Here is a 24,450-nt window from a genome sequence, read left to right on the forward strand (position 1 = left end):
CTGTTGACGATTCCATATTGTCTGTAAAATTGAATAAATGCCATCCTATTAAATGCATAACTATATCCTTAAACATCTAAGAAATGTAGCTGCAAATGTGATGGAACAACATCTTCTGGCGTTAAATGAATATGATCCGTTTGAGTGCATGTGTATATGTAAAGGCCAACCATTTCTTTCTGAAATGTTTATCTTTGGAAGTCGTAGCTGGTGGTGTGGACAGTTGGATGGAAACAGGGGGCAGATAAATGCAGGTCTTCAGAAAAGACTGATTTGCACTGATAGTTTGACATTTTGCTTTGGCATTGAAAGAATCTCTCTGTCTTTCACACTGACGTCACCTTTGATTTGCAGCCATTGTTTTCCTTTCATGTGCTTGGATGCTCAAGTAACTAACTTATCTCTGTAAACAAATGACTCCTGAATGCTAATAATGTACATTTTACATGCATCTTATTCCAAGGGAGACTGGCCTTACAATTTAAGAATATGCCATTTTACAACTTGTTAGAATACAGTACAGTGTTAATCACATTACATGATGTAATAGTAATTATTATAGTCATTTGCTATAGTGGGGCATGTTGACACCAGTGTGTCAGAAATTATCTTTTTCATTAATGAGCAATATTGCAGCCTAGATATTCAGGGGCATTATTTCCCCTAATGTGGGCATATGTTTTCTTAGCATATAAAAGTATGTAAAACAATTTATGAATGTACATTTCCTATCTGAATATTGATATGTTATGTTTGATGCAGTCATTTGTCCAGCTAGGCCTAGAATACTATATTAAGAAATACATCGCATTTTTGTCACTTTCTGTGACGTTTTGCCCCAGAGTTAATTTATGACTCTGGTTGACACACTAAATGGGGTATGTTGTCACAGGGACTTTTCACTCAAAATAAACACTGAAACTATTATAAAGCACAAAATGATTAATAAAACAGCAAAAATGAAAAAAGATAACATACAAAAATATAAAAACAAATATTTTAATTAACTATTTTTATTAAATTACATAATTTAAAACAACTTGCCGCAACCTCAGCAGGAAACCGATGGAGAGTGTACTCCAGGTAGGGAATGAGGTTTTGCCCTAAGTGAAGGAGTTCAAGTACCTCGGGGTCTTGTTCACGAGTGAGGGGACAATGGAGCGGGAGGTTGGCCGGAGAATCGGGGCAGCGGGGGCGGTATTGCACTCGCTCTATCGTACCGTTGTCACGAAAAGAGAGCTGAGCCGAAAGGCAAAGCTCTCGATCTACCGGTCAGTTTTTGTTCCTACACTCACCTATGGTCATGAAGGCTGGGTCATGACCGAAAGAACTAGGTCGCGAGTACAAGCGGCCGAAATGGGCTTCCTCAGAAGGGTGGCGGGCTTCTCCCTTAGAGATAGGGTGAGGAGCTCAGTCATCCGTGAGGAGCTCGGAGTAGAGCCGCTGCTCCTTTGCGTCGAAAGGAGTCAGTTGAGGTGGTTTGGGCATCTGGTAAGGATGCCCCCCTGGACGCCTCCCTAGGGAGGTGTTTCAGGCACGTCCAGCTGGGAGGAGGCCTCGGGGAAGACCCAGGACTAGGTGGAGAGATTACATCTCCACACTGGCCTGGGAACGCCTCGGGGTCCCCCAGTCAGAGTTGGTTAATGTGGCTCGGGATAGGGAATTGGGGCCCCCTGCTGGAGCAGCTGCCCCAGCGACCCGACTTCGGATAAGCGGTTGAAGATGGATGGATGGATTGCCGCAACCTAAACGTTCTGGTGAGAGGAAAACATAGTTCAAATCTAAATTTACCCAGTGTGGCTTTATTGTGTTCACTTGTTTACCCAAGGGCTATTAAAAAAAATATGATAATTTAATTTTAGTTTGGAAGACAGAATTCACGGAAGTACACAAATACAAGACAGTTCTGATATCAAACCAACACACACAAGCACTAAGAGAAAACACATTTGTGCAACCATGCAACCAGTGTGACAACTTGCCCCGGGCACTATCTGAACTAATGATCTGTAATGATTATCTCATGTTTGTTAAAGACACATAAACTAAAGTTATTATAAAGTGTTACTGTCTCATTTAAATAACAGAGTCAAGAGTGATGAAATGACCAGCGTGCAAGATCGGATCAATAGTGGCTCCATCTAGGGACCCTTCAGCTCTGCGCGATCATCACGTGCTTCTGCTCAATCCATCCAACAGCTCCAAGCAGAAGAAATTGTTTTCCACCACTCAGGAAAAGGCTTGTTAAAACCGACAATTCTGACGTCAAAAATATTTAACTATTTGGAAACATCGAGTCGAAAACGCAAAAGATCGGATGTGAGTTGCGTCGTTGGCAACACGTCCAGAACCAAGTGCCTTTCCTCGTCTCCAGCAAGCCGTGGGAAGTTTCTTTCCCCCTGAAAACCATCTGACACATATGATCTGCTCCACACACACTCATACTTGACCACTGGGGATACTTACATATCCATAGATTGTATAACAGCCAAGAGAAGACAAGGCAAGGACGTGAATCGTGTATAAACTAAAGGGTTTGGTGAGTATATTACAGCTGTTCTTCTATCTATGGCAACACAGAGACAAGCGTTAGACATTTTGACCTATTTCATCTCGTGCTTACAAATTTATGGATATGCATTGCGTGCGCACAGACATGACATGATTTAAAATCGGTCTGGCAGAGCGCGACTCTCTATGTGTGCGTGTGTTTTAGAAGACGAAAAACTCAACATCTGCTCATTAAAAGTAGGTCTGCATGAGAAGTGTGGTGTGTTTGTGCTGTTTACTGGATTAGTTGTGATGATTGTGACTTATTGCGCATTATAATTACCGCGCCAATGCCAGAATAATAATCATAACTACTGTTTTACATCGTCGGTTCTATTATGCATGCTCATCCAGCGCTTCATTGCGTTTTAATGCTGAGATACAGCAGAGTTAGTAAATGCAAAGCATTTAGTCTCAGACTGTCTGTTTGTTGTTGTTTTTTCTGTGGATTTGTCACTCGTGGGTTCGGCGTGGGTTCATTTGCGCTGCTTGTTAATTAGACGCACTTGCGCACGAGCTCTGGTTGTCATGACTACTCATCCACATCAGTTCACTAAACCGCAGACTGTTTTACCTGCTTCATCATATCATTGGTGTTGTAAGATATGAGCATGCGCTTTCAAGATAGCTGTGACTGAAGCAATGCATTTATTCTAAATAGTGTTATTAGTTTGATCTAGTGCTGTGGTGCAGTGGTTAAGGGTCTGGGCTGAAGGGTTGTGGGTTTAAACCACTAGAAGAGTTATGCACATCACAATTGTGTCCTTGAGCTATATACTTAACCTAAGGTTATTCCAGAGGGACCAAACCAGTAATACTGTATGTCTTGAGACTTTGAAGAAAATGCATCTGCTTAATTACTAATTAGTAACTGTACACGCAAGCTGTGATGAAGAATGCAATATACCAACATTAAGTTGCATGCTTTATACAGGCGTCCAAAAGTCTGCAACAACATTGGAAATCTGGGGTTACATTTAAAACTGAAAAATAAAACAAAATGTTTTAGGACATAAAATGTGGAAGAAATATGTCAAATGATCTGCTGTTTTTCAGTCATTTATCAAATGTACACAATTTTGAGTCATTGTCCATGTCAGATTTCCTTGCTTTCATTGAAGCACACAAGATGCTCATTCTCAGATTGTGCTGGATAACATGAATTAGACAAATGACCAATAGAAGCATTACCAGAGGTCTGAGACATTTGGACCCTAATGATGTCCAATGATTGAAGAATTTGTGTCAGGCTCTAAGATTTATAGTTCAGTTGATGTTTCATTAAATGCACAGGATGTGCTCAAGGACTCATCAAGTTCAATCAGAATGTACAATCAGAGCTTGAATAGCTAAGTTAGCTGCTTAACAAGAGACCTTGGAGTCTCTCATAGAAGTGTCTTATAAGACATATGTAAAGAAATGTATAACGCAGCGGTTCTCAACTGGTGGGTTACGAACCAAAATGGGTTGCGGGTCTGGTCTTATGGAGAAAAGCAATTTTAAATGCAAAGAAAAATTTTACTGACTATAAAACCATGCATAGTTTGTATTGCAAAATAAATAGGCTCAACAACTTTTAAAAGGGAAGTGGTCACCATATCTTCAAAGGCTGCGCATTCAAACAACTCTAAAGTGTTTTGGCCCACCTTGTAGAAGCGGGCTAAATAACAGATGTCAACATATACAGTTTGCTCAACATGGCCACATCATCAAAAAGCATGATATTAACACATTTCAGTTTCATTTTAAGGAAATTATGTTAACTTTTTTACGATAAACAATTTCGGTTTCTTTGTTGGATCAATGCTTGCTGATTGCAGCAAGCGAAGAAAGATGTTACCCGAACCACTGATCTAAAGTCTCTTTTCACTCATAGTTAATGTATGGATTTGGCTTTGGGATACTGATCCTAGACCAGCAGATATGGTCCGCCTTATCTCGGAGCAGAAATCAGATGCAGCAGGTGGTGGATTGAGTGCGATAATTCCACAATGAATTCTGTAAGCATGAGCGGAGATAGTTACCAATTAAATAAGTATGTGTACATTGAAAGCAGAAGGCTGTGTTGCAAATTAGGACACTGATTTGCAAAGTAATACACGTTTATTAGTTTTGATGCAGGGATTTTGTGTACAGTTTGTATTTTCTGGGATTTAAGAAAATCTACTTTGCCAGTGTATAGTAGGCTATTATTAGGCTTACACATTCAATCGAGGGTGCGCTAATATTTGTTTGAGGGTGCTTTGACATTTAAAACACAATTCAAACCTTTAAATCTTGTTCTCAGAATGTTATATTCTGTATGAGATGAGGAAATGCTTCCCGCAGATAGTTGCACATTTCTCCTGGGAGATGATGTGTCTGCTGCTATTTTTAGTGTTGTCGCTTAGATCAGTCTATAAGAATTGCATTTTTTTCCCCTAATGTTATGTTTAGCTCTTACGTTAAACTCTGTATCAAATGCATGCTGTCTTCTCAAATTTTATTTAAACCATGTAAAAATAAAACCATATTCTTGTTAAAAGCACGTTATGGATTATATATATATATGGAGAAATGATTCATATAGTCGAATTGTCTTTCTTGCAGGGGGTGCATGCATAAATGCCAAGAAATTGCATTAGGGAAACGTCGCCCAAGAAAAACGAGATTTTTTTGTGGAGGATGGATATGCCAAACAAGGAGAGACAGTCACCGGAGAATGGCCCTAACTCACCGAGGGGCTGCTTCTCAAGCCTGAAGGTACATGTTTACTCTAACACCTCTAGGAGCTTTATTCTCTGGTGGTCTCAATTGTCATATTATAAATACAACCAGCAGCATGCAGCATGGCGTTGCCTGAAGGAGAGGAAATGTGTGCTCGGGAACTTGCAGGACCATTGGTTTATGGTCAACAGGCGCTGTGACGTCATCAGGTCAAAACAAGATTTAGCTTCAGTTTGTGGTGGAATCTTCTTCTAAAGAGCTGAGTGTGGAGAACAGAGAAGGCTTTGAGTCGGTACTCCTGACGAGTTGATTATGGCTAACGATGTAAATAATGAGAGAGACATGCTCAGCAGTCCCTTTGTCACGACACTCAACTGTTGTTTTATGACAGTGGCCACAGAAGATCCATTCAGCAATGGAAACTCTCTTTATAAGACACACAGTCATGTGCATCATTGGAGGTATTGTGAGGTATAATGTACAGTAGAGGTTTGCTCAAGCTCAATTTGAAAGCATACAGTGCTAATCACATATGCTAACAGAGGATCTCTTAGTTGTGGTTAATAAATGAATCTGGAAACAGGAAGTTGAGGCATGACCTATTGAAGGGCTTGTCTTTTTATTAAAAAAAAGTAGTTGAATTAAGTTGAAATCACTAAAATCCCTTCAAAATTATTTTCAAAAAATCATTTTAAGATTTATGCATTATTTATTTGTCTTTTTTTTTGTTTGTTTTGGGGGGTTTTTTCTCCCCTTTTCTCCCCAATTTGGAATGCCCAATTCCCAATCCGCTTTAAGTCCTCGTGGTGGCGTAGTGACTTGCATCAATCCGAGTGGCGGAGGACGAATCTCAGTTGCCTCCGCATCTGAGACCGTCAATCCGCACATCTTATCATGTGGCTTGTTGAGCACGTTACGTTGAGTAGCGTATGTGGAGTCTTCACGCTATTATCCGCGGCATCCACGCACAACTCACCACAAGCCCCACCAAGAGCAAGAACCACATTATAGCGACAAAGAGTAGGTTATCCCATGTGACTCTACCCTCCCTAGCAACCAGGCCAATTTGGTTGCTTAGGTGACCTGGTTGGAGCCACACGCACTACGTCTCCGCGGTAACACACTGAACAAGCCCTGTGAAAAGATGCGTGCAATGATGTCTCAGATGCGGAGGCAACTGAGATTCGTCCTCCGCCACCCGGATTGAGGCGAGGCACTATGCCACCACGAGGACTTAGAGTGCATTGGGAATTGTCCATTCCAACTTGGGGAGGAAAAAAATGATATGTAGCTAACTAAGAAAAGCCTATCCAAAAAAAGGCTAAAACATAGCTAAATCAGGACAGTGGTTTGGTTTATTTTTGTTTGCAATAGCTACAGAACGATTGTTTGGATTATTTAAAATCTTTATTTCTAATACAGTTGTGTATGTGGCAGTTAACAAAACTATCACAAGCAAGAGAGTCTTTATATAGTACATAAAATCAAAGGAGAGGGGTTAGGGTGGGGTTTCACCCATTCTGCCCCCCCACCCCCACCCCACCTCCCTTGGGGCAACTAGGGGTTAAATGCCTTTTTAAAGAACATAACATCAAAAGCAGAAGACGTTATCAGCTGACTTGCATTGGGAATCGAACCATCGCCCCTCTAGGACTCTATAATGTGAATGACTAGAGAGTGTTCCTGTGTTCAGAGAGAATTCTTGCTGCCGGGGATTTTGAGTTCACCGACTAGCCATATAAAAGACTTCTAAAGGCTCAACACTTAATTAGTGACAAAAATGTCTTTCTGCACTTTCAGATTTAGCACATGAGATCTGAATTTAAACTTGTTTTTGCTTGGGATTAAATTTGCATGAGACAACAGTGTATAAGCAGCTTAGAAACTTAGCGAAAGGGAAACATAACACGGAAACATAATGAAAGGGCCATTTCTAAGAAAAGAGACCACGCAGGCATTCGGTGAATTACTCTTAGATGTGTCCTGATTATAATCCTCCAATTAATCTTAACGGAGGCCTATTCTGATTTCCAAATTCTTTGCTTTAGCCAGAGGTCTGATCTTAGAAATGATCTGTTTCAGGAACACAGTTTAATCTGATGAATGAAGGTATTGTAATTGTACGCATTCAGACCTTTATAGCAAAACCAAAGCCGATTATAATGGTTTCAAATGGTGTGCTAGCCGTACAGGCTAAACAATAATAATAAATTAAGTGCAATCACTGTCAATCAAAAAATAATTTTTGACATTAAATGTGCCAGCCGTATATTCACCAAAATAACAGTTTATTACAGATTCTGAGGTCCAGGCTTTTTTAAGGATTTAGTTTTTGTAGTTTACTGATGTAGTTTACTCTGTAATGAATCAGACATGATTTGAATGTCATTATAAAGTTCTTAACACAAATGTGGAATTATATTTTATTGCATCAAAATGTAACATCTTAAACCACTCACCTAAAACAACTCAATAATTCATATATATATACACTGGTGGCCAAATGTTTGGAATAATGTACAGATTCTGTGTTTCTGAAGGAAATTGGTACTTTAATTCACCAAAGTGGCATTCAACTTATCACAAAGTACAGTCAGAACATCACTGATATAAAAAACAGCAACATCACTATTTGAAAAAAAGTCATTTTTCACCCTATCCTTGAGTAATCATGCTAAATTGCTAATTTGGTTCTAGAAAATCACTTGCCATTATATCAAACACAGTTGAAAGCAATTTGGTTCATTAAATGAAGCTTAACATTGTCTTTGTTTTAGTTTTTTTGAGTTGCAATAGACGGGCATGTCTTAAGATCAATATAAGGTCAAAAATGGCAAAAAAAGAAACAGCTTTCTCTAGGAACTCGTCAGTCAATCATTGTTTTGAGGAATGCTTGAAATTGCCAAAAAACTGAAGATGTCATACAAAGGTGTACACTACAGTCTTCAAAGATAAAGGACAACTGTCTCTAACAAGGACAGAAAGAGATGTGGAAGACCAGATGTGCAACTAAACAAGAGGATAAGTACATCAGAGTCTCTAGTTTGAGAAATAGACGCCTCACATGTCCTCCGCTGACAGCTTCATTGAATTCTACCTGCTAAACACCAGTTTCATGTACAACAGTAAAGAGAAGACTCAGGGGTGCAGGACTTATGGGAAGATTTGCAAAAAAAGCTGCTTTTGAAACAGAAAAACATAAAGAAAAGGTTGGAGTGGGCAAAGAAACACAGACATTCGACAACAGATAATTGGAAAAAAGTGTTATGGATCTGAACCCCATTGAGCTTTTGTGGGATCAGCTAGACTGTAAGGTGCGTGAGAAGTGCCCGACAAGACAGCCACATCTATGGCAAGTGCGTAGTGTAAAATGTCACATGAGTATCTGGAATAAATGACAGCTAGAATGCCAACGATCTGAAAAGCTGTCATTGCTGCACGTAGATAATTTTTTTGATTAGAACTCTTTGAAGTAGTTTAATTTTTCACGTTATTAAAGTACTGACTGTACATTGTGATCAGTTAAATGCCACTTTAGTGAATAAAATTAACAGTTTCTTTCCATTAAGCAAGGTCTTTACTTTATTCCAAACATTTGGCTGCCAGTGTGTGTGTGTGTGTGTGTGTGTGTGTGTGTGTGTGTGTGTGTGTGTATATATATATATATATATATATATATATATATATATATATATATACTGAGAGAGAGAGAGAGAGAGAGAGAGAGAGAGAGAGAGAGAAAATCTTTATCAAGTCAGACACAATATGCCAACTCTGTCACATAAATTGTAAGGATATTGAGTGATAGGCATAAACACATATTATATTTTCAGTTCTTTAGCTAGTAATTCACCTACATCTGACCGATTTAAAAACATTTTTGAATGAATTATGGAATCATTTGGCAAACTTCTATAATATGATGGTGTTGACCTACAAACTCAGTTGTTTTTCTGAAATCCCAGAGCTCTGAAGTCTAAACTATAGATGTTTCGTCAGTGCTGACGGGTGATCACGTGCATGCTTGGGAAATTTATGAGCGCGTGAAGAGACCCATGTGCTCTTGAGTGAAGAAATCTCTGGACTGTTTTAACAGCCAAAAATTAGCCCCAAGGCTATCACGGGCACGTGTTGCTGTTGGCAGCCGCTCAGATTACTGTGCCCACATGTAGTGTGATCTAAGTTGTGCTCCAAGGAGAAGAGAGGACGTGCCACTGTATTGACAGAGCAGTCATTCATTTATAAAGATTTGAAGTCGGTGACAGCCACTAGGACGTGTGTGCAGCCTCCCCCAACACTCCCCCTTCATGATAGTAAGAGTTTGAATCTCTTGGCCGATGTCCCTGTCTAGTCGTGGATACCGTCGACATTTGCTCAGGAATTTTTTATTACTTTTAGCACTATTTTCTGTACACCTACTATTCAAATGAAGTGCTCCATATGTACTGTATGCTTGGAAACCAGTAATAAAACCAGTTCAAAAAGAGCTTTTTTGTTGCCAGGGGATACCACAGAGTCACAATTAAATTAGTGGTGAGAAGTATGACAGTTTAGGGCTGTCAAACGTTTAACAATTTTATTCAAATGAAGTACATGGCATGCTGCTTAATTAATCACAATTTATTTGCATATCAATATTTGCTGAGAAATGCCTCCAAAGCAAGATAATGCAATGTAAATTATATGTAATAATTCCCATATTCCCATATCATTAAACATAAAGATACAGTCAACATCAATCCATTTTGCATTCTTGCATTCCGTCTGCTCTTTTTTTAATTGTCTATTTACATGTGCACCAGATTGTGCATCACTTGTTTTTAGCGTAAGAAACGGCACATATTTTAGGGAGTCACGTCTCGAGATGCATTCTATTGTGTTTCGTCCAGCTGTTAATAATGCATCCTGTGAGAGCAGCTCTCGTTCTGTGGGTGCACTGCTTGTGAGGTTTATTGAGGCGCACTGACTGCCCACTGCTGTCGTGGCTTGTAAAAACATGAAGTTACATGTACTTCAAGCTTGAAAAGCTCTTATGGTAAGAAAATAGATTCTTTTATTACAGAATTTACATACGTATGCTTTATTGAGTTAATTCTTTCAAAGTTGTATTTTTTCAATTAAATTTTATTTATAAAGCACTTTAAAAACTATAGCGTACACCAAAGTGCTGTACATTAAGGCAGGCAAAGCTGATTTACATAATAAAATAAAATAAAGAAAATAGGAATTTACATAAAAATACTCAATTGGGACACTTTATTGTGTAATGAATCGCACTAAATTAACGCATTAAGCCCAAATCATTTTATATAAACGAGATAAATATTATATATATACAGTTAGTTCCAGTCCTCGAATCTGATTGGACGAGAGACGTTCCATGAGCACTGATGGTCTGACACCATCAGCACTTGGACGCTTCACTGTGTTTATCACCCCGCTTGTGTTCGTCGCCCTAAACAAAAGTGTAAGAGTAGTGCATATGTGTTAAGAGCTAATGTAGGCTATGTGTCTCTGTTTACATCTATATTTTTTTTTACATTACATATGTTAGCCAGCAGGTGGTGGCAAAAGATAATTTTTCTGTGGAATATTAGCCAGTTGGTGACATGAAGTGAATCCGTTAAGCATTGTTTACATAGAACGGCGCTCTGTGATCGCTCGTATTACAACTACATTACTAATGCTAGGAAATAGCTTTAAACGGCTTTAAATGAACAACTTCAGGATTAAGGCTCATCACAGCTGAGAGACACAACAGACTGATTTATTACAGAACTCAAGGTGCTTACCTTTTACTGGAGTTTCCACATTGGATACATACTGTTTAAAATGGTGGAGGACATTGCTGTTTCTATAGGGAATGACTATCGTGAAATAGAGAGGAATACCCCCACTTGTACGGCTATTTTACCACTGAGAAAGCTGACCTTCAGAAAGCTGACATCATCTCTGCTTGGGTGTGGCAACAGGTGATTGCACACGCTACATCTCTCTCTCTCTCTCTCTCTCTCTCTCACACACACACACACACACACACACACACACACACACACACATCCATCCTTGCTTTTCCAATAACTTGATTGAAACAGCGCAAGCCGTGATATTATTTCTAAAGTGGCATTTTTAATTACTAACGGAGGTTTGGATGCATCATTTGGTTTTAACCAGCAACGGCAGATTCTGATCTGTCGTGTAATAAAGTAGTTCCATGCACAAATGCGTTTTTATGACCATACTCAGTTTTTCCCCCCAAAAATGTATTTACTTGTTCATTGAACTGTTGTATATAAGCAATATCACACTCACAATCGTGCAATATGGCCCTAAATCAGCACTGCTTTGATTACCTACGGCACTCAGCCTGCGGCCGAATCACAGCAATGCTGATGTAGGGCCATTTCGCACTCTTGCTCGTGTGATATTGCTTATATATATATATATATATATATATATATATATATATATATATATATATATATATACACACTTTTTTTTGCTGGAAATATACAAAAAATATGTTTTAAAATATTATATTAAAATATGAGGTTAATTAAATAATGCTTATTACTAATAAATCTTAGTTATATAGATAATAGTTATCTTACTTGCTCTCATTTGAGTATTTTATCTTTGTATTTGCTTGAACTTGAAATGCAAACCATAAGATAAGATTATTCATAACAAATAAATGGTAAGTCTGGGATCAGTGCAAAAACAGCTTCATCTATGTACCATCATACTATCAAAGTCAACTCCATACATATGCAGAAATGCCAGTAATAGAGTGCAGAGTCTAGTTCCAGAAGCAAAAATCCAATTCATCTTTTCCATATGGTGGAATTTATTTTTAATGATAACTTATAAACCTTTAAAGACAGACCAAACGAAAAGTCTGAGGTTATTAATCATGCTTCTGTTGAAGCCATCAGTCTGCGTTAACCATACACCAATCCAACAAACAAAGCACGCCAAACAAGCTCTGCAGCAACTCTCCACCCACTTTAATGATGCACTATGAATGATGCAGCAGAGACGCTCTCTCTGCACTCTCATACTACTTATGAGGGTACACATTTTCAACTTATACAAATACTAAAAAGACAGCAAGATGCTTTTTTGAGTAATAAATTAAGTAAATAAATTACATTATAAATTAATAATGCATATTCAAAATAATCCCTTCAGAAAAGGTAATTTCATTCACATTTGATATTGAGCCAATTCTGAACATTCTTCATAAAAAATCTATTCCCCCCTTAATAAAAACAATGTGTTTTATAGGGGCCTTTAGCACCTGCAAAAGGGAGGCTTTTTACTCCAAATAATATCCTTTTGTGTATTGGACAGTTATTATATATATATATATATATACAGTTGAAGTCAGACGTTTACATACACCTTAGCCAAATACATTTAAACTCCTTTCTTCACAATTCCTGACATTCAATTGTAGAAAAATTTCCCTGTCTTGGGTCAGTTAGGATCACTACTTTATTTTAAGAATGTGAAATGTCAGAATAATAGTTGAGAGACTTGTTTATTTTAGCTTTTATTTCTTTCATCACATTCCCAGTGGATCAGAAGTTTACAAACACTTTAGTATTTTGTAGCCTTTAAATTGTTTAACTTGGGTCAAATGTTTTGGGTAGCCCTCCACAATCTTCTCACAATAAGTTGCCGGAATCTTGGCCCATTCCTCCAGACAGAACTGGTGTAACTGAGTCAGGATTGAAGGTCTAATTGCTCGCACACGCTTTTTCAGTTCTGGTTGTCATGAGCGTTGTTTTCCAGTCTCTGCTCATGTTCAAGACCACGGAGGTCGTTTCAGAGTCCCTGCCCATGCATCACGACCACAGAGGTCGTTCCCCAGTCTCTGCCCGTGTTCACGACCACAGGGTTGTTCCGCAGTCACTGCCAGTGATTGCAACCACGGTAGTCATTCCCCAGTCGCTGCCAGTGCTCTCGACCACAGAGGTCATTCTCTAGTCACCGTCAGTGCTCATGACCATGGAGGTCAGTTCCAAGTCACTAACGGCTCTCAACCCCATCCCTGCTCTGTGGCCGCTTCCCAGGCCTCCCGACTCCGTCCCCGCTCTGTGGCCACCTCCCAATCATCCCGACCCCGTCCCCACTCTGTGGCCCCCTCGCAGGCCTCCCGACTCTGTCCCTGCTCTGTGGATGCCTCCCATGAATCCCAACTCCGTCCCCGCTCTGTGACTTACAGTGCACTAATTACAGGGACAATCACCCCGGAGCAACCTGGAGTTAAGTGCCTTGCTCAAGGACACAATGGTGGTGGCTGTGGGGCTAGAACCAACGTCCTTCTGATTACCAGATTACCAGTTATGTGCTTAGACCACTACACCACCACCACCACCTAAATACTCACATGGCTTACCTGCTTTTCCTGTGTTCAGTGCAATACACTAATGCATCTGTGTTAATCTCAGCTCCCGTGTTGGTGTGTCATTACAGAGGTCAGGGCTTTGTGATGGCCACTCCAATACCTTGACTTTGTTGTCCTTAAGACATTTTACCACAAATTTGGAGGTATGCTTGGGGTCATTGTCCATTTGGAAGACCCATTTGCGACCAATATTTAACTTCCTGGCTGATGTCTTGAGATGTTGTTTTAATATTTCCACATAATTTTCCTTCCTCATGATGCCATCTATTTTGTGAAGTGCACCAGTCCCTCCTGTAGCAAAGCACCCCCACAACATTATGCTGCCTCCCCCATTCTTCACAGTTGGGATGGTGTTCTTTGGCTTGCAACCTCACCATATTTCCTCCAAACATAACAATGGTCATTATGGCCAAACAGTTCAATTTTTCTTACAAAAAGTAAGATCATTGTCCCCATATGCTCTTGCAAACTGTAAACTTAATAATGCCGTTTTAGAGCAGTGGCTTCTTCCTTGCTGAGGAGCCTTTCAGGTTATGTCGATATAGGACTCGTTTTACTGAAAATGGATACTCGTATGCCTGTTTCCTCCAGCATCTTTGTTCTGGGATTGATTTGCACTTTTCGCACCAAACTATGTTCATCTCTAGGAGACAGAATGGGTCTCCTTCCTGAGTGGTATGATGGCTGTGTGGACCTATGGTGTTTATACATGCGTACTATTGTTTGTACAGATGAATGTGGTAACTTCAGGCATTTGGAAATTGCTCCCAAGGATGAACCAGACTTGTGGGGGTCCACAATTTTTTTTTTCTGAGGTCTTGGCTGATTGGCCTTAAAATACACCCATAGGTACACCTCCAATTTACTCCAATTAGCCAATTATCCTATCAGAATCTAATTGCCTAAAGGCATGATTAAATATTAGATCAAATTGCTCTCAAAATCAACCATTAGACATTACACAAAATTATCTCATGGATCAGAAATATTTTGCACTGCATAGTGACAAGGTGTTTAGGAATGTGCTGTGGGAGTTTTTGTTGCTATTTAGTGTTTTGGGTGAAAATAAAATCAAACAAGCCTTTTATCCAGGGGAGCCTTTAGCCCCATTGTCCCTACATCATTTGTCATTCGCAATGCTTTATTACAATCCAATAGGATTGTAATTCATGCCCTTGTGAAAGAACACAGTAGTCTTGTACCTTTAGCTTTATATGTTGTGATTCACCTCGGACTGGTAGTTTTGGTTCATGGCTTAGAACTGTTTTATGAAGGATTTTATGAAATCCCAATGGAAAATATGAAAGGTACACTGCAAAAAATGATTTTCAAGACAAGTATTTTTGTCTTGTTTTCCTGTCAAATTATCTACACATTCTTAAAATGGGATTTACTTGTCAAGCAAAGTGGCATAAGATTTTAAGTCTTGTTAAGTCTTAAAACAAGAAAATAAATCTGCCAATAGGGTAAGAAAAATAAACTTGTTTTCCCTTTGAATTAAGTTTAATTTTCTTGCCTCATTAGCAAACAGTTTTTTCTTGTTTTAAGAAGAAATCTCAATTCTCTCAAAACAATATTTAATATACTATGCCCGTCTGCTTAAGTAAATAAATCACATTTTAAGAATGTTTCGATATTTTTATTTGAAAATAAGGCAAAAATAATTTCTTGAAAATAAACAGTGTGTGGTTAGTCTTGCGCTTTAAAATGAAAACCGTTTTTTAAACGAGCTTTTATGTTGCTAAAGGATAACACAGAGCAGCCATTCAATCATTTTTTTATCAGAAGTTTTATTCAAGTCTTTATAGAGTGATTCAGCTTTTTTCTCTCTGTTTTGTACTGAGAAAATTTACACAGTGTGTGTTAAAAGATGGTGGTATATCTTGAGATCAAATCATCAAAGCTTTTCTTTTTTTCTTCTCTTCTCTCATTTTCCTTGGTTTTCCACCCTCCTTCTTTTTTCCACCTTTTCGTTGATTATTAATTCAGATGCCGTGGGTGTGGATGTGTGTGGGAAACCCCACAAGAGTGCAGATGCACCGCTGTGCTGAGGCAAAAGTACTGCGAATGCTGATGATTTTGGACTGGAAACACCCCAGCAACAGGAACAAAACAATAAAAGTGTCACTAATATATCATCATCAAAACCAACAACAACTCATTTCTCCTGTTGTTCTGCTCAAATGGAGGCTTAAGTCTGTGTGGTTTTATGCAGCGGCAGCATCACTCAGGAGGGTGACAAACTCCCCAATCAGCTTTTTGTCCCTACTACCCATAAGGCAATGCAGTTCCAGAAATGCAGCCCCCCACCCTCCATCTCTACATCACTTATGATTTAAATGCATATTAATGAAGAGATGCTTCCATGGCCAAAAATAGGTTAATGAGGGAGAGTGCAAGTTGTGCATTCTGCATCTGAAAAAGTGCCTGTGAATAAAATCTCTCTTTCTCTGTGTCTCTCTCATTACAGATGTTCCTTGTGGCCTTGTCCTTTACCTATTTTGCCAAGGCATTATCCGGGAGTTATATGAAAAGCACAGTAACCCAGCTGGAAAGACGCTTCGACATCCCCAGTTACTTAATAGGTGTCATTGATGGCAGCTTTGAAATAGGTAAGAACCGGTTCTTCATGCGTCAACAAACCCTTGGCATGATTTCTCTGCGATTCGGTCTCCATCACCTCTGCCAACCAGTTGCTATGGCTCTCGTCTAAAAGAGGCAGCAGCCTTTCACGGAGTCAGCAGTGCTCCTTAACACTTGAAGAATAATATTGAGACACAACATGTGTCAGTGTTGTAGTCAAGACCAGCTCTTCCATGTCCAAGTCCAGTCCGAGTCCAGAATAGGTCAAGTTCAAGTCAAGACCGAGACCAGAAGAGGGTCGAGTTTGAGTCAAGACCAAGACCGGAAAGGGCCGAGTCGAGACAGAGTCCGAGACAAGATTCTTTATGAATGTATTAAAAGTATATGTGGCATGGGGAGATGGTCATGTGTCAGTCTGCGGGAGAGAGAGAGAGAGCGGTAAGGCTTGTCACCTGGTTCATAATGAACCCTAACACCTGTTTCTTTTATAGTGATGCGGAGGGAGACATAAAAAGCATGCCGAGTGTCCAAAGAGAGGGAGATAGAGTGACCTACAAGCCTTACCGCTCTCTCTCCCCAGACTGACACATGACCACGTCCCCACACTCAAAGATGCTTACCTAGAAAACCAACCAAAACAGAATGGATGGATGGATGCAAAAATGCATTTGGTGTGAACAGCCCCTTATTCACATGACAAAGCACCAGTTGAAGTGTCTCAATGTTACCTCTTAAAAACTTAGTCTTTTCTTTCAAATGATTGTGGGTAAATAACCACTCCATCCAAAAATTTGCATGGTCTTCATTTTCTGAAATATCCTTATGCTGTTTTGCTGAGTGAGAAACTGATGAAAATGATTCTGTGAGATTGTAAATGGTCTGCACTTATATAGCGCCTTTTAACCTTCGAGGTTACCAAAGCACTATACACTGTGTCCCATTCACCCATTCACACACACACACTCACACTCATGTAAGGTGCTAGCCTGCCATTGGGAGTAACTTGGGGTTCAATGTCTTGCCCAAAGACACTTCAGCACGTGGAGTCATGTGGGCCAGGATTCGAACCGCAAACCCTGCGATTAGCGGCCGACCCGCTCCACCACCTGAGCCACAGCCGCCCCATAGTAGTCCAACGAATCAAACGGAACAGTGAATCGATTCAGACCTTTTTGCTATAACCTGTTTGGCCAATTCTCTGAAAAGAACTGACTCTATAGAATCATTTACTCATGAATCTGGCATCACGAGTTCTGATTCTATGCAGTCGACTGAAACACTGGACACACATCGTATTCACTGATTGTCAGTCAAAAAAATTGGTCAGATAAGTTGAAGGTTTCCCGTAGATTTTTCTGAGGACTCGACTCCACACGGGGTAGTCTGAGTCCACGCTTGTTTGAGTACGATTTCAAATGCTCATGAGTCCATGACAAGACCAAGTGTATGAAAATATGGTCTTCAATAGGTGTCATTGATGGAAGCTTTGAAATAGGCAAGAACCGGTTCTTCATGCATCAACAAAGTCCATGAAAATATGGTCCTGGCCTCGAGTACTACAACACTGACATGTGTAATGCAATTTACTGCTGACATCTACTACGCAGTGCAGTATTCCAACAGATCAGAGTTCAACAACAGGAAAAGAAACATTTATGATGAAATAAATGTTGAAATAAATTGAAAATGTTTTATTGGAAAAGGCAGAACTACAATGTCACTTCACAACAAATTTGAATCCATTGCAAAAGCTTTCCTATGTGTTGCCATAGAAGTGTGTATATTTGTTTGGTAGTTTTTGTAAATATTTCATTTGATAATGTTTTTTTATATATTATTATATCTATTAATTTCAAATAATATCTTAATATTACATTATATGTGTAATACACATAAACAATGTTTAATCTTATTTATTCATTATTAATTTATTGAATATGTTTATTTATATCATTGTCATATATTACTATTTAATTCATATTAATGTCATATAATATTTATTGTATTATTTAAACATTATTATTTTATATTTTATATTTTATGTTTGTTTTGTTTGTTTAAGATGGTTCTTGAGCTATCCCTTACAATAAAGTAGCAATGGTGGTGGTACCATGATACAGTAATGGTATCACATGATAAAACGATTAATTTATTCAAATGCCAGGATATTAATTTAAGTAAGATTCATTAAAAAAAACCTTGTTATTTCCATCATTGTAGTGTCCAAAAAATCATTTTGAAGTTTAAAGATCACCGTTGCAATCTAGAGTAGTGAAAATTAGGCTAAACCCTTGCTCACACTGCTGCATCCACCGTTTGTGTGGCCCTAGCAACCAGTGTTTCCATAGGAGCGTTGCCATGGAAATGGGATGGGGAGCGCAGTCGAAGCGAGTGGCAGCCTCACAGAGATCATGTGTGAGAGTTAGCATCACGCTGTCTTCCGTTCCTGTTATAAACAAGTATTCCCAAACTCCCGTCTCAGACTTCTGGAACAAAGGCTACTGTGTCTGTTTGCCAATGGTGTGAAAATGTTTGGTTGACTTGCTTCTCTTTGGTTAGTCTGACCTCCTCGTGAGCTGAACCCTGGTCTAAACTAGGGTGCTGAAGCACACTAGTAAGACTGGAAAACAATTAACATAATTTCATATATTTCATTGAATTTATGCAGTATGTAGAATGCAATATATGATTTATTTGAATAAAAATGGCGTCCCGTTTCGGAAAGATCATGCTTGTGGGCAGGGCTCTGCCGAACTGAAGAGAGACCTTGTGATGGGCATGGATACTAATGAACTTTTTATTCAACTTTTTTTCCCTTTTATTAGCAGAATAGCAAAAAAAATTGTCGTTAACAACGAAACATTATTTTGTCAATCAATTAAGATTTAATTGTATTATTACTGTTGTTTAATAATAAATAAAGACAAATTAATCAATCCTCAATATTATAATTGTTTTCTTAAGAAGAATATTGTGCTTTACTCATATGTAAGCTCATCCTGTGAAATTATAATAATTTACAACAACAACAAAAAACAGTGCATGTTAGCGCTTTTGTGTTCTCGTGTCGCCCTGCGGAAGGCGCTAAAACAACTTTTAGCACAAGGACACATTTGGGTCTTCAACAGTCAGGACATTTCTTAATAGCTTAATATTGTCACATATAGGTCCATTTTAATAGCTGTTTTGTCTGAACAATTAAATTTTTTGTTTAGTTTATGGTTATTTCTCATTCACACTGACACAACAACAGTTTTGAATGTGATAAATGTAACTAATGCATTGCCTGGCTTATTGAATGACTTCATTTAATTGCAGGTGAAAATGTTCTGTGTGTGTGTGTGTGTGTGTGTGTGTGTGTGTGTGTGTGTGTGTGTGTGTGTGTGTGTGTGTGTGTTTTAGTGGAGCGTTAGTGAGCTGCGCTACGATTCCCACTCATGGCCAACACCAGTGACGATTATCTGAACCGGTCCCGGGCCTCCCCTAGGTCGACTCATCCTAAAATGAGTACCTGGTGCGGTGTGTAAACATCGCCACTGGGGAGACAAAGGCGGTCGGGCGTGGTGCTGGCCACCCACCCCATCGTGTACCGTTCCGGCCTTCATAGGTGCTCGCTAACAGCACTTGCCCCTACAGTATGTTAAGGCTAAATGGGGGATCTTTGTTTTTTTTGTCTGTGCCTGTGCGAGTACAGTCATCGCCATACCTGTCAACACTCCCGTTTTTCCCGGGAGTCTCCCGTATTTCACACCCATCTACCGCCCCCCTTCCGTTTTGTTATATCTCCTGGGAAACTCCCGTAATTCGTATGGCCCAAACCTCATTATATGTATAATCACATATATATATTATTCCAAGGTTGTCCCGTTGTCAGATCTTGTATGAAACGCATCCTACTCACACAATCAACACATCATACAAATTTCAACCCATTAGTGACCTCAACCTGGCAACCTATAACCCAGTTGTGCTGTTGATATCTGCGCAGGTAGTAGCCGTGGGAAGTTGAATCAAGCATCACTGGTAGATGGGAGGAGATGACTCAGATGGTGCTCCAGCGAAAATAAACGAAATATGCATGTAAATTTAACAACAGCTGGACGGAAGAATTTAATTTCAAATCTCGAAGCCATATCAAAAATGCACTCGCCTTTTGCAAAGTATGTCACACTGATTTTAATATCGGACATGGTGGGACAAATGACGTTACTCAGCACATTAAATCACAACAGCACAATTTGTATGTATTTAGCCTGCCTCTGCCATCCAGAACCACCCCCATTCAGTGATAGGGAGACACGTGGTTCTCTGATGCCCTCGTTGCGCGTGCATGAATGTTTAAATCGTCCGCCAAAACCTCAGCACCCCTTGCAAAAAATTAGTTCCCGCGCCTTTGTTCAGAGCCATGATATAATTATACACACAAACACGTCTCTGCATAGAAACTCAGATTTGTCTCTTCAACTGACAAAGGAGTCAATCATGTATAAGTTAGTTGCTTGTTGGGATAAGACAGTGTTTGGGAAGTGTGTGGAGCAGATCCTTGCCTTGAAGGGTGAATTTTAGTAGTCAACCAACAGTGTTGGGTGTAATCTGATTACAAAGTAATAAATTACTGTAATCAAATTACTTTTAAGTATAAAAAAAGTAGTGATGCATTGCAATACATATTGGCAGTGTGATACTGCAGATATTGTTGACTTTTGTGTGGCAAAGTGCTTGTGTTCCTAGTTTTTAAGTCACTTTGGATTAAAGCATCTGCAAAATGACTGAATCAACATTTTAAATTATATTCCGGTAACGACACTAACTTTCAATTAAGGTAATTGCCTTTAAGTACATTGCTTGGGTTAAAAAAAATATTTAACCAACTATAATAGACAAATAGAAGTAAGCCATTCAGAAGTTAATTTTCTTGAAAACTGTAAACACTTTGTCTCTTTGGCGCCATGACAAGTTTGTTTTTAGCCACCCGTCTCAAGAGAGACAATAATATTAACTGGACCAGTGGCGTGGGTTGGTGGCAGGACTGTTTGTTTAATCAGCATCAGACGGGAAGAGTTTTTATATACTGCTGTGAAAACAATGTATATTTTTGCAATTGTTTTTGGTGGCGCTAGTTACATCAGCTTTAAAGTTGTGTAAAATTGAACTATCCCTTTAAGACAAGTGGACACTCCTGAATTATGTCTGAAATCCAGAACAGACCTAAATAAGATTGTCTGAATGAAGTTAAAACCTGAAGCGTGTCGTCCTCTTAGTGACCTCCTAATAATCCACACATTCTTGCAGTGAAGTCAGTTCCTTACATTAGTTCATGCTATATTTAGAGTTATTCAAGAAATAACTCTGTTTGCAGTTTTCCACTTAAAATGTTAGTCTAAACAGTGCTTCCTTGTCTTTCCTCATAGGTAACCTGTTGGTGATCGCCTTCGTGAGTTACTTTGGTGCCAAACTTCACCGGCCAAAGATCATCGCCATTGGCTGCCTGCTGATGTCATTAGGCACTTTTCTAATTGCCTTGCCCCATTTTATAATCGGACGGTAAGCCGAAAGTTTTAGCAATAACAGATTCCTTGAAAATCAGAGTTCTAACAGCAAAAAGCTTTGCCTCATACTGTTGTTCTGCTAACAAGCTGAGCAGTTTTGATGGACACGTGGATTCAGTTTGACCTTGCTAGAGCTCTGGATAAGAAATGTAATATTTAGTGTGTTACTATAATTACAGAATGATCTCAGTGAAATTGGAAACAATAGGTTGACCTTTCTTTAGCAAAAATTGGTCTGTGCTTACAGAAATTTGAAACACCGCCCCCAGTGGGCAAAGTGGTAAATGTTGTTGGGTTTATGGGCAAGTGTGACCTAAACTGAACCATCAGTAAAGTAAAAATGTTATGTTAGATGGCAAAATGCAACCTCAGAATCGCGCTTGTCAATGATTATCCTCACTGAAACTTATATTGTTACTCAATGATAAATTCAGTAGATCTCCTAGATTAACTCAAATGTTCAGTGCAGCAACACGTTTCACTTGTAACATGCTTCGTGTACGTGAAATGCTCCAGTTTCACGTATATCTAAATATGTTTGTTCTCAAATATATCAAGATGCAGTTTTAGACAGGGATTTTTCTCTTGCTGTCAGAATATAGATAAAGTACAACTGAAGTCAAGTGGTGACAGACAGGATTACCGCCCTTTTTTACCAATTCATTTCTATTACTTACCTGCCATTTGTGATTTCTGGAAAAAAAATATTAAAATAATTTTTATTTAGACTGACTCAAAAGAAGGATTCACTCACAAATCGGACGCCACTTTGGCTTGCGCTCAAGTTGTACTCTACGCAAGCAATCGCCAGAAGCGCTGTATTTAGGTTTTAGAGCAGAACGTGGTTTGAAAAATGTATATTCACTATAGACGTTTTTAAGACTTTAATTTCCATGACATTTCCAGGCCTGGAAAACATTTTATTTTTTTATTACCTGATATTTAGTCAACTTGTTCAGTCTGTGGTCAGACGCTCTATCATCTGAGCATTTGTATCAAATTAGATATTTGACATCAAAAAACCACCAAGGAAATGTTTCTAGTCGAAATATAGAACAAACAGAATTTTAAATAATTTTGCTCTACTGATTCAAATTCAACTTCTTCCCTGTGGAAAGCCTTTTTTGTAAATCGACTAGCATTCTCATATTACAAGATTTGCCAGGTTTCATGTTTTACACGCTGCTTTTCGAGGATCCCAAACGTGGATACTGTATATTTATTGACATGCATTTTTAAAGAGGATCGAGTGCAAACTTGTAGTGCCGTGTTTCATATGTTAATGTGCTAGTTCGTATGTAGGCCACAATGATATGCCGTGTTGTACTACACATTCTTTTGATGAATGTCATTTCTGAAAACGATGCATGCTGCATGCATGCTAATGCCAAGCATGTCCTGCACATCTTATCACTGAATGCCTTTGTTCTGTTCTCATTTGATGTGGTCATCTGCTGCTGAATCGTTGCATTGGTGTTTTATATGCAGCTACAAGTTCGAAACATCAATCAGATCATCAGTGAACTCAACCAGTAACATCTCTCCATGTCCAGCGAGCTCTGCTAGCATTATGTCCACAGGTCCCAGCACATCTTCAGTACCAAGTCCAGGTATGACAATTACTTCTTCTATAAGCAGATGAGAAATAGGAATGTACTGCTTCAGAGATATGACCAGTCACGCAAGCATTTATAGGTAGTGTTTTACAGCCAGAAATTTTGACTTATGACATACAGTCTAGTCCACATTGCAGCTTATTCTGGCCAAGAACCACCCTCTTAGACAGGTAGAGACATCTAAAACAATGAACCACAGTTTGTCTTGTTTTTATGTGATGTTAGAGGTGGGTAAATCTGAATATATATGCAAACCAATGTTTTGTTGTGCGTTTAAACGAATAAAAACTACCGACGTATAGTAATGACAATAATAAAATAAAAAATTGTTGTGATGAGGAGGAGGGCTTGGCTGGGCCGTGAGGACACACGCCCTGCACTGAATTGTCCTAATCAGCCGGGAGGGAGATAAAGGAGATAAAGAGAGAGAGAGAGAGAGAGAGAGAGAGAGAGAGAGAGAGAGATTGTTTGTTTGTTTGTTTGTTTGTTAAGTTGATTTATGTCATTAAAGTTATGTTGACTGTTCTGCCGGTTCCCACCTCCTCCTGGCCCATCTTGAACCCCGATACAGTTGTTTTTTAGTTGACATTTTATTTGCTACTTAATAAATTCTGTAATTATTCAAACGTTTTCATTCACAACTGTTGAGGTAAAATAATTGTACATTGATATTTTGATGCATTTGCTGAATCTAAATGAACGTACACACTTAACAGTTTAGACTATGTTTAGATCTGACCCAGCTCAGATGGCATATGTGAAAAAATAATTTCACTGTACATATGCAAAAAAATTATAATGCATGACAAAATAAAGGCTTCTTCTTAAGATTTATTTTATTAAATAATGCTCAGTTAAATTTTATTAAATTTTGTTATGAAATTGAAATGCGTACATTTTTATATTATTGTGAGGTTTTTTTTGTGAATTACTCAAAATTCAGTCATGCCATTTATGTTTTGTGTTATTTTTTTACTTCCACATTGTAACATTTCTTTATGGCTTTATGGAAGAAAATAAAGATAAATAACTC

General features: G+C 38.9%; 1 protein-coding gene across 1 annotated transcript in view; it reads left to right on the forward strand.

The window, feature by feature from the left end:
• The first annotated feature begins 2,209 nt into the window (after positions 1 to 2,209).
• The window catches only part of LOC127638756 (solute carrier organic anion transporter family member 1C1-like), a 38,856-nt gene continuing 16,615 nt past the window's right edge, over positions 2,210 to 24,450 (forward strand). The window contains exons 1-5 of the mRNA XM_052120470.1: positions 2,210 to 2,539; positions 5,140 to 5,292; positions 16,140 to 16,281; positions 21,664 to 21,796; positions 23,290 to 23,411. Of these exons, the coding sequence (XP_051976430.1) occupies positions 5,155 to 5,292; positions 16,140 to 16,281; positions 21,664 to 21,796; positions 23,290 to 23,411 (535 nt within the window). The 5' untranslated portion in view covers positions 2,210 to 2,539; positions 5,140 to 5,154. The remainder of the gene's footprint in view (positions 2,540 to 5,139; positions 5,293 to 16,139; positions 16,282 to 21,663; positions 21,797 to 23,289; positions 23,412 to 24,450) is intronic.

The sequence above is a fragment of the Xyrauchen texanus genome, chromosome 47, assembly GCF_025860055.1.
Source record: "Xyrauchen texanus isolate HMW12.3.18 chromosome 47, RBS_HiC_50CHRs, whole genome shotgun sequence".
In the NCBI taxonomy this organism is placed as follows: domain Eukaryota; kingdom Metazoa; phylum Chordata; class Actinopteri; order Cypriniformes; family Catostomidae; genus Xyrauchen; species Xyrauchen texanus.